Below are 11,040 nucleotides of genomic sequence, written 5' to 3' on the forward strand. Positions count from 1 at the left end.
TGGCTGAGCTCTTTGGAGAGACCTTTGTCAGCAAAGAGATGGACACCAAGGCTCCTGCTGACCTCATCAAAGAGGAGGTGGCATCCTACCAGGCAGCAGGTGGCATTTCAGTGGATGGTGATCCACTGACATGGTGGAAAACCAATGAATGCAAATACCCTTATCTTGCAAAGATGGCAAGATGCTGTCTCTCTGTGCCAGGATCTTCAGTACCATCAGAGAGAGTGTTCTCAACAGCAGGGGACATAGTGACTGCAAAGAGGTCCACACTCTCTCCAGACAATGTTGACATGCTTGTATTTTTGAAAAAAAATCTGAAATTATAAGCTCAGCTTCTTTCACTCTCCTTGCTTCAAGGAAGATGTCTTCTTATGTTTACCTTTGAGTTCTATTTTATTAATGGTCTTTTAAACCAGCCTTTTTATGTTGCACTTTAAATAGATTTTTGGTTCATTGTTATATTTTTAATGAAGGAGATATTACTATATATTGCAGTTTAAGTTGTTTTTTTAATAACTATTTTAAAAAGATGCTATTATGCCTTGTGCACTGCTTTTATACATTTAAATGTAATAATTTAAGTTTCTAATAAACAGACAAAACGTATGTTTGTCTTGTTTTTTTCGTTGTTGCTTTTTGCTGATCCGAAAAATGATCCGATCCGTGACTCTTGACCCGAGGACCGATCCGATCCGTGAGTTTAGTGATCCGTTGCACCACTAATATAAGCCAGACCACTGGTTTGTGAGGCACTACAACGGACAGAAATCTAAGAAGAGGAGCATGGATACGGCAGGCCAGGGGTTTCTCCCCTGTTGTCTGGCCAGAGAAAATGTGGTCTGTGATGTAGATGAAGTCCTGTGGCCTGACCCAGTATGATGCTGTGGCAGAGTAATGCACTTCTTTTCTTTGGACTTCATTTGTATATTTTTAATGCTTTATTTTTACGTACAAGTGCTACATATAAATGCACAGGAATTCTGTTTTTTGCAAATTCTTTTTTCAATGTACAAGTGTTACAAATGCCCAGGTATTTAGTTTTTCAACATGCATTTAGCCTAAATAAACATTTATTTCTACCGCTTCATGTCCTGAGTGTTGTGTTTTCCTTTTTTCTATGCAGTGTTCAGTGACTGCTCAGTAAAGTATTTAATTTAAATTGACTTGAGGCATGATTTGACAGCAAAGTTCAGTTCTGAGCACAGATTGAACTGTTTTGGGGTGAAAGTTTGGTTTTGCAAGAAGAGTCAGAGGTTTTGTGAATGTAGCTGGAAAATTGGGTTTTGTGTTCACAGTTCAGGGAAAAGGAGAGCAGCTTTCCAGGAATGTGTCTTAGCAATCGAGAAAAACTGTATTACAAGCGCCTCAGGATGTTGAGTCTGTATCCTAGCAACAGTATCACGCAACACATCACATGGAACCAAGTCAGTGTCCTTGGGTGGAATGTATACAAGTATTGTTATGATGTGACTGAACTCCCTTGGAACATAGTACGGTCCAAGTCCATAGTCAAGTCCAAGATTGTGAAGAAAGTAATAAAAATTCTCTAAAAAAATTTTTTTTTTCGTTATTCTGGCATTTAAAGATAATTTTGGTCATCTTAACCGACATAAAACAGGAGAAGCATTGCCAGATTTAATGTCAGATCGTGTGAATTTAAAAAAGGGTTATGTGTCGTTTATACAGTGTAAGTAAACTTCTGGGTTCAACTGTCTGAATTTCTTGAGAAGTAAAAGGCTGGTAAACTCACAATGCTCAAAAGTATTATTCTCTACCAAAGAAAATGCTGCTCTTTACCTTCCTGAACAACTTGCTTGAAAAACAAGACTTTTCTTCCGTTACTTATCTTCATCACCATGTAAGACATTTTCAGAAAGTATGATCAGCAGCTAGTTCAGCCTCAAACAAAAAACAAGCAGCTTCCTAGCAGTCCACCATTATATCCTCAGTACAGCTGCTTCTGCAGAGCTACATCTCTCCAGCCAACGTCACCTGGCTTTGGTCGGCCCATCTAACCAACTGGAGCAACTTTAGACATTTTAAAGAACAGATTAATGAGAATAATGTTACAGTGGTATGTTTCTCACTTTTTGTGAAGAATCCATGTTTCCTCCGTTGTTGAGCTCAGACTAAATGTCTGCCAACATTCCTCTGCTCCTCCGTCAGACTCTCCTCCTCCTGCCAATCACCTGTCACATCAAACACATCTTCATTAGGATACCACTCTATACACAAGTGTCAGAGTGTCCCATATGTTCATCAGCCGACACAGAGGACACATTTCAACTCAATACTTCACTTTTAGCTCTTTTCACTTTCACCTAAAACCGATACAAATGAACTTAAACTGTTAAAAATAAGGAACACAGACAGAAAACAGACATGGAAAAAGAGAATAAAGAGAACATAAAGATGCTACTGCAGGTGATTCAAGACAGAACTGCTGGTAGAAAACTGTTCATGCTGTAAGTTAGTGAATGTATTTTACTGCTCAGTGTTCTGTTTAAAGGCAGCTCTCACTCTCTGTTCTTTGCACTCTCCCATAGTGTCAAGTCTCCTCCCACTTTCAATAACAGGTGATTCTCATTCATGATTTTTCTCACAGTTTCTGCAGTTTCCCCACTTGAAAAAGGATGTTTCATCTACCAGGGTTTGAGCAGGACTCCACTCATCAATCAGACAGTTGCTTTCTTTCTTTTCCCTCTTTTATTTTGCAGTGGTCACAAATTCATGAGACACAGAGGTGGAAACTTCCATAAGTCCATACGTTTAGTTGATAGATTAAGGAGAAAAACCTTTAAACAGAACACAAAAGGACAATGTTGGCATTACTGCATTCAGCAAATAGTAACAACCATTCCTCATGGACATTTTCACCACATTGGCAAAAGCTGCTCCACTCAATTTATGTTTGTCAACCTCAACACCACATAAACTGAAGCGACAAATCATGGCATGAGCAACATTCAACCCAATACTATACCACACATGAATTTATCTGCATTTTAAAGACTTGATTTTGAATCACAGTTTAACAAATTACTCTGAGCATTTTTTTAGCAACATTTTTTAACCATTTTATACTTTTTACTTCATGGTTTTAAAATGATTTAAAGTGCATAAAGTGCTTTTAAAGTGCAATCCTTTCCAGATCCAATAAATAAATAAAAACCCACCATTACAAACAGGATGAATTCACTGGTCTTAGCTGGAACCCTCTAATTAGCACCAATTAGCCTGAAATCTTATTTTCAACTGAACAATTACAAAACACGCGGCAATTATTGCTAAACAGACAAAGTTGACTCCGTGGCTAATGCTAATGCTAACACACATCGGCAGCTTAAACAGTCTTTTAGAGTCTCCAGAATTCTGCTCTTACCGGCTGCAACCCGGATTTTGGAGATGAAGGCAATCCTGCACAGTTTGCCGCAGATCTTGATGCTTTCCCAACAGAAACTCACGGACACTTTGTTTGAACGCGGTCACTTCGTCTCAGTTCCTCCTCAGCGCAGCGTGTGTCCCCTTTTTTGCCGCCGGTGGCAAACCTGCAGCCGCAGATTGGTTCCGCCCCAGCTGAGTGTAGGACCTGTGCGTAAATGCTTCTCCTTTGAGTTTTCAGCTCCTTCCAGTTTCACTTGACACATAGACTGCTTTGCACTCTGTGTCACCTGTACCTTCACAGTGAATGTCAAATAAAGTGGTGCTGAAGCTCGTCAGAAGCTTTCAATGAATGTAGAAAGAGTGTAAAAGCAGCATCCTCTACCAAATGAGCACAATCCATCAATCATCATCAAAGTGTCCAAATTCCAGAGAAGACATGAACTGCAGATTGGAAATGAGTCAAAGGATCCATTTCAAACCATTTCTAGACCATGATCACAAAGTCAAACACTAGATTGTTCTTTGGTCCTTTTCTGTCTCATTTTCACAATATTTTCTCTGCTTTTTGTCTCATTTTGTGTCTTTTTTCATCTGACTTTTGTAGTAAAAAGCGCTCCGGCCCACTTGAGATCAAACTGGGCTAAATGTGGAACCTGAACTAAAATGAGTGTGACTCCCTGATTGAAAGCTTCTTTGAATGCTTCAAACAGTCCTTCTCTAATATGAGCCCAGAAAAACGGATCAAAGTTGGTTGTAAGTCCATCTGGAGCCGCTGATTTCCCCAAAGACATTTTCATTCCAGCTCTATCAATCTCTCCAAACACGTGCTTTTAAAGTCAGTCTGAGGAAGAAATGCTTTGACTTTGAAAGAAAAAGCTGCTGAATGTAAATGCTGATAGAATCTAAATCTTTCATCTGCTCTTTCTTCTGGATTGCTCCCAGTTTGATCATCAACATTTAGAGGCTGATTGCATTTCTCTCTAATCCACTGAAATAGGAACTGTTTTTCTCCCATCTTCCATCCATTTAGCTCTGGATGCTAGAAATGCACCTGGTGCTTTATTCCAATCCAATTCATCTCCTTTAGATTGGAACCCAATCACTTCTTCTTTCTTCCTCTCAGAGAACACATTCATTTTACAACACTCATTCATATCATTCATCAACTGTCTTTCTCATTCTTTGGCTTTCTGACACATTCTTTGACCACAATCGACTGAGTTTTCTCTCACTTTATGTTGGAAAAATTCACATTTACTTCCAGAAGAACCAACGCCATCGTCTGACTTTAACCCTCCTGTTGTCTTCATTCACCACAAATATTGTTTCCTGCTCTGAAAAAGACAAAAATTCAGCAAAATAATTAACCAAATTTAGCAAAAAAAATTCAAGAAATCAGCAAAAAAAATCCTAAAATTCAGCAAAAAATTCACCAAATTTATGAAAATGTGTAAAACCTTCAGGAAGAAAATTACAATAATTCTTTCAAAGTTTCCCTTAAAAGTATTATTTAAAAGTTTTATTTTTATAAAGAATTACCCATGTTTGACAAGAAAATTATTGTAAATATTTTCTTAAAATGAGTAAAAATATTCCAAAAAAAATCCTAAAAATATCTAAAGTGATTCCATATTTATCAGTAAAACTTCTGATATTTTCTTTAAGAACATTCACATAAAATTCACTGGATTTTGATTGCTTTTTTTGTGAATATTCTTAAGAAACATGTCTAACGTTTCCTTATTTTCCACCAAAAAATGTTCAAAAATTTCCCAAAAATGTTAAAATGTGGACGTCAGAAGTTTCACTGTGAAAATATTTTATTTTTCTCCACATTTTCTAACTTTCAAACGGATCAATCTGAGCCTCAGGACGACATGAGGGTGAACTGAAGATCAGATTTTTCTCTCCATGCTACAGTCCTGCTCATCATTGAATTTCCAGTCTTTCTGTCTAAATGTTCTTCCTGTTTCAGCCATTAATGGAACAGTAATTCCACAGGGATCAGTATTGGAGCCGCTCACATTTCAGTCTGACAGACACATTTGAACATTTCTAGAGTTATCAGCCACAGATCTGTTATTGATTTACAGCTTTCATGAGGCCTGATCCATGAAAACTGTCTGAAATGAGGATCATTATGTCTCCATTTGTGCCAAATGTTTTGATGTTCTGATTGTATTTGTGCTCCACATATTTGGTAGGGAGTCTATCCAACCATTGGTCAGGAACACAATTCACTAAAATATGATCAGTTGGTGTTTGCTTCTAAATTCTCTTCTGATAGAGTTTCTTGTTGGTGTCATTTCTCAGTCAGCGTCTTCACTTCTTCCTGCACTTTTCCCACCTGTTCTTCCAGCTCCACTCTTTTCTTCTTGTATTCGGTAACCTCCTCTCTCATCACTGCTACCAGGCTGCACTTTTCCTCCATTTTTCTGCTCAGCTCTTCCATGTGTTTTTCCTGGATATCAAAGCTGTCTGTGAGCAGATTGACAGCTTCTAGGATTTTCTGAATAGTACCTGTCAAGTCAAACTGGGAGGAGATGAAAACTCAAAGGAGAAGCATTTACGCACAGGTCCTACACTCCATAGATATATACAAACACATCTATGCTACACTCAGCTGGGGCGGAAACAATCTGCGGCTGCAGGTTTGCCACCGGCGACATGAAAGGGGACACACGCAGCACTGAGGAGGAAGGCTGAATCCCACATAGATATATACAAACACTAGATGTCTCGAGACGGAGTCGGCGTCGTCGTCACTTGGCGGCCATCTTAGGACAGGGGACTGCTCTGGCGCACTGTACTGTAGTCAATGGTAAGGTGGATGATTTCCTCACTTTAACACTCATAACTCGCTCAATTCTTGATTGATTTACAAACGGTTTAGTTTATTACAAACCTTATTAACGTGGCTATGATTCAGGTTCAATTCCGAAATCGCAGCTTTTCGATTTGAAAAATGCGGCATAGTTGTGTGTCTTTTCTGCCTGGCTACTCACATTGAAGATGGTGTTACTCACAATCTGATTTTCAATTATTAGGTTTTCCTGAGACCAACGTTTTTTGAGAACCTAATCTTTAGGCGAAATTACATTCTTTGTGGTTGTGGTTGTATTTATTTGCTTGTTAAGAGACTTTGATTGAGACCTTAGACTTATTGTTTGTATACATCTATGCCTGGATGAGTTAGCCTGCAGCCGAAATGCATTGTGGGTAATGTAGGCACCAGGTTCATGAAAAGAAAAGACATCATCTCTTTTTGTTGTGCATTGATTTTGGTTGAGCTTTGTTTTTATCTGTGCATTAGAAAGCTGATAGTAATAAAAAAGTGCAATGCTAAATATTAAAATTACATTTACATCCATTTATGCTGAAAAAAGCTGATATCTGTGTTCATTATTATATGAATTCAATGGTTTTAATTATTCTTATGTAAGCAGTAAAACAAGTACATCTCTGACGTTTATAACAAACCAAGCTGTTGTAAAATCGGTTGAAACTTGAGCAATCTACAGTGATTTTAAAATCCATGCTCCATTGACTTTAATGTTATGAGTGATCGAGCAGCCCTGTCTCAAGATGGCCGCCATGTGGCGACGTTGCTCCCCATAGGCTGACAGCGCTCATGAGCCATCCAGTGTTTGTATATATCTATGGAATCCCAAACCGCTCCCTACACACTCCCCCTCCACTACCGAGTGTCACTCCAAAAGAAGTCACACTCGCAGCTGTGGAGGGCACCTATTATTGAAGGGGGAGGGTATAAATACGATCGTCAGGAATGGGACGCCCTGTTGCCTCACCGGAAAACGGAAGACGTCATCGCCATGGTAACACAAAGACGCCTACTGTGCATGGCTGTAGCGCTGTGGCACAGGTTGCAACTAACAAGGATCGCTGCTGCTTCCAGAAGATGAAAGCGTCCCACTTTTTTCACTCATATTTTTTCCAATCCTATTGTCTGGCATTTCAAATCCAACAAATGAATAAATGAATTCTGTCAGTTGTGTTCAAATTTTAAGGTGTCAGGGGGGGCACAATTAAATCAAACGTCAGCAGAGAAGAAGATTTGTTTCTTTTGTTTTATCTTTTTTCACCACTCTTTTTGTGATGTTCTGTCAGTGTGAAAAAGGCGTGGGAGAAATAAAGGACGCATGTGGAACTCACATCGATATGTTTGTTTCCTCCTCCATTTCGACGTTGCACTTCCTGAAAAAGTTGTCCGGAGTGAGCATCAATGCAGACTCGCTATTTAAGGGCTGAACAGTCCACTCTCCCTCCGCACTACGCGGTTTGGGACGGCCCTTAATATGGAGGACCCTCCGCGGGAACGCGCATACGGAGGGGTAGTGTGTAGGGGGCGGTTTGGGATTCAGCCGAACTGAGAATGAAAGACCGTGTTCAAACAAAGTGTCCGTGAGTTTCTGTTGGGAAAGCATCAAGATCTGCGGCAAACTGTGCAGGATTGCCTTCATCTCCAAAATCCGGGTTGCAGCCGGTAAGAGCAGAATTCTGGAGACTCTAAAAGACTGTTTAAGCTGCCGATGTGTGTTAGCATTAGCATTAGCCACGGAGTCAACTTTGTCTGTTTAGCAATAATTGCCGCGTGTTTTGTAATTGTTCAGTTGAAAATAAGATTTCAGGCTAATTGGTGCTAATTAGAGGGTTCCAGCTAAGACCAGTGAATTCATCCTGTTTGTAATGGTGGGTTTTTATTTATTTATTGGATCTGGAAAGGATTGCACTTTAGAAGCACTTTATGCACTTTAAATAATTTTAAAACCATGAAGTAAAAAGTATAAAATGGTTAAAACATTTTTTGATAAAAATGCTCAGAGTAATTTGTTAAACTGTGATTAAAAATCAACTCTTTAAAATGCAGATAAATTCATGTGTGGTATAGTATTGGGTTGAATATTGCTCATGCCATGATTTGTCGCTTCAGTTTATGTGGTGTTGAGGTTGACAAACATAAACTGAGTGCAGCAGCTTTTGCCAATGTGGTGAAAATGTCCATGAGGAATGGTTGTTACTATTTGCTGAATGCAGTAATGCCAACATTGTCCTTTTGTGTTCTGTTTAAAGGTTTTTCTCCTTAATCTATCAACTAAACGTATGGACTTATGGAAGTTTCCACCTCTGTGTCTCATGAATTTGTGACCACTGCAAAATAAAAGAAGGAAAAGAAAGAAAGCAACTGTCTGATTGATGAGTGGAGTCCTGCTCAAACCCTGGTAGATGAAACATCCTTTTTCAAGTGGGGAAACTGCAGAAACTGTGAGAAAAATCATGAATGAGAATCACCTGTTATTGAAAGTGGGAGGACACTTGACACTATGGGAGAGTGCAAAGAACAGAGAGTGAGAGCTGCCTTTAAACAGAACACTGAGCAGTAAAATACATTCACTAACTTACAGCATCAACAGTTTTCTCCCAGCAGTTCTGTCTTGAATCACCTGCAGTAGCATCTTTATGTTCTCTTTATTCTCTTTTTCCATGTCTGTTTTCTGTCTGTGTTCCTTATTTTTAACAGTTTAAGTTCATTTGTATCAGTTTTAGGTGAAAGTGAAAAGAGCTAAAAGTGAAGTATTGAGTTGAAATGTGTCCTCTGTGTTGGCTGATGAACATATGGGACACTCTGACACTTGTGTATAGAGTGGTATCCTAATGAAGATGTGTTTGATGTGACAGGTGATTGGCAGGAGGAGGAGAGTCTGACGGAGGAGCAGAGGAATGTTGGCAGACATTTAGTCTGAGCTCAACAACGGAGGAAACATGGATTCTTCACAAAAAGTGAGAAACATACCACTGTAACATTATTCTCATTCATTTGTTCTTTCAAATGTCTAAAGTTGCTCCAGTTGGTTAGATGGGCCGACCAAAGCCAGGTGACGTTGGCTGGAGAGATGTAGCTCTGCAGAAGCAGCTGTACTGAGGATATAATGGTGGACTGCTAGGAAGCTGCTTGTTTTTTGTTTGAGGCTGAACTAGCTGCTGATCATACTTTCTGAAAATGTCTTACATGGTGATGAAGATAAGTAACGGAAGAAAAGTCTTGTTTTTCAAGCAAGTTGTTCAGGAAGGTAAAGAGCAGCATTTTCTTTGGTAGAGAATAATACTTTAGAGCATTGTGAGTTTACCAGCCTTTTCCTTCTCAAGAAATTCAGACAGTTGAACCCAGAAGTTTACTTACACTGTATAAACGACACATAACCCTTTTTTTAATTTACACGATCTGACATTAAATCTGGCAATGCTTCTCCTGTTTTATGTCGGTTAAGATGACCAAAATTATCTTTAAATGCCAGAAGAATGAAAGATTTTTTTTTTCGAGAATTTTTGTTGCTTTCTTCTCAATCTTGGACTTGACTATGGACTTCAGCCATACTATGTTCCAAGGGAGTTCAGTCACATCATAACAATACTTGTATACATTCCACCCAAGGACACTGACTTGTTTCCATGTGATATTTTGCATGATGCTATTCTATTCTACTAATCAGGATCCGAGCACTGACAGTGCCGAGGATCTTATTGAAACCCTACGGGTTTATTTATTATTGTTTGTCGGCCTCGAAATTGGCCTTTTTGACCCCCTAAACATATATGAAAATGCATCGAAATCACCACACCCATCAGGACCTGGGAAAAATTTGATATTTTTAGGGAATGGCACGTGTGCGTGCCTAAATGGCTCAACAGCGCCCCCTAGAAAATTAAGAAAATTCAGACCCTTCACTTAGAGCCACGAAATTTGGTACGCATATCTATCTCGTCAAGACACACAAAAAGCCTCTTGGACCATTACCCATAATCCAACAGGCAGTTGGCCATTTTGAATTATGAATCATATTTTGTACAATTTTGTGTCATTTTTGGACAGTTTTCAAAATCTATAAACTCAAACAGCGTAATGCCAAGAGAGCTGAAATTTGGCCTGGATGTACTCCAGTCATGGGTGATCAAAAGTGTGAGGCCGTGGAAATGGCGACCCACGGAATGCGGCCATTTTGAAATATGATTCATATTTTGTCATTTTTGGACATTTTCAAAAATTATTAACTCAAATAGTGTAACCCCTACAGAGCTGAAATTTGGTCCGGATGTACACCAGTCATGGGTGATCAAAAGTTATCAAAATGGTCCGCAACAGTCTGACGGTCTGGCCATGGCGACCAATGGAAAGTGGCCATTTTCAATATATTCATATTTTTGACAAAGTTTTCATTTTTGGACATTTTCAAAAGCTATAAACTCAAACACACTACCACCGAGAGAGCGGAAATTTGGTCAGGATGTGCTCCAGTCATGGGTGATCAAAAGTTATCAAAATGCTCAGCAAAAGCCTGAGGGCATGGAAATGGCGACCCATGGAATGCGGCCATTTTGAATGCCTCGCCACAAAACAGGAAGTGCTGTCTAACTAGTCTGTACATTCTCCAAACTGCTTGAAACTTTACATGTGTGATCAGAGTCTGACCCCAATCACATCCATAGGTCAATATAAACTCTGAGTCATAGCGCCACCTGGCGGCCATTTTGAATGCCTCACCACAAAACAGGAAGTGCTCTCTAACTAGCCTGTACATGCTCCAATCTGTCTCAAATTTTACAAGTGTCATCAGAGTCCATTCACAGTCACATACATAG

The 11,040-nt window shown here is 39.3% G+C and overlaps 4 protein-coding genes across 61 annotated transcripts in view; 2 read left to right on the top strand and 2 right to left on the bottom strand.

Annotated features, from left to right (window-relative positions):
- LOC127531769 (zinc finger protein OZF-like) overlaps nucleotides 1-11,040 on the bottom strand; it is a 180,895-nt gene that overhangs the window by 92,370 nt on the left and 77,485 nt on the right. For 6 of the 23 annotated variants that reach the window (XM_051941741.1, XM_051941748.1, XM_051941749.1 and 3 more), the window contains one exon: nucleotides 2,088-2,189. The exons of 5 other annotated variants lie outside the window; for them this stretch is intronic. In XM_051941741.1, coding sequence (XP_051797701.1) covers nucleotides 2,088-2,105 — 18 coding nt within the window. In that variant the 5' untranslated portion in view covers nucleotides 2,106-2,189. 12 more of the 23 variants (XM_051941767.1, XM_051941764.1, XM_051941739.1 and 9 more) reach the window with 9 other exon arrangements.
- The window catches only part of LOC127531760 (zinc finger protein OZF-like), a 188,509-nt gene that overhangs the window by 72,533 nt on the left and 104,936 nt on the right, over nucleotides 1-11,040 (top strand). For 10 of the 35 annotated variants that reach the window (XM_051941706.1, XM_051941693.1, XM_051941710.1 and 7 more), the window contains exon 2: nucleotides 9,082-9,183. The exons of 6 other annotated variants lie outside the window; for them this stretch is intronic. In XM_051941706.1, the coding sequence (XP_051797666.1) occupies nucleotides 9,166-9,183 (18 nt within the window). In that variant the 5' untranslated portion in view covers nucleotides 9,082-9,165. Of the gene's footprint in view, nucleotides 1-7,039; nucleotides 7,889-7,935; nucleotides 8,095-8,584; nucleotides 8,751-9,081; nucleotides 9,184-11,040 lie in introns of those variants that run through there. 19 more of the 35 variants (XR_007938845.1, XR_007938844.1, XM_051941714.1 and 16 more) reach the window with 17 other exon arrangements.
- LOC110972652 (zinc finger protein OZF-like) overlaps nucleotides 1-11,040 on the top strand; it is a 124,784-nt gene that overhangs the window by 50,627 nt on the left and 63,117 nt on the right. The window lies entirely within an intron of this gene.
- The window catches only part of LOC127531771 (zinc finger protein OZF-like), a 102,800-nt gene that overhangs the window by 14,618 nt on the left and 77,142 nt on the right, over nucleotides 1-11,040 (bottom strand). The gene's annotated exons all lie outside the window — the stretch shown is intronic.

Source organism: Acanthochromis polyacanthus, chromosome 22 (assembly GCF_021347895.1).
Source record: "Acanthochromis polyacanthus isolate Apoly-LR-REF ecotype Palm Island chromosome 22, KAUST_Apoly_ChrSc, whole genome shotgun sequence".
Lineage (NCBI taxonomy): Eukaryota > Metazoa > Chordata > Actinopteri > Pomacentridae > Acanthochromis > Acanthochromis polyacanthus.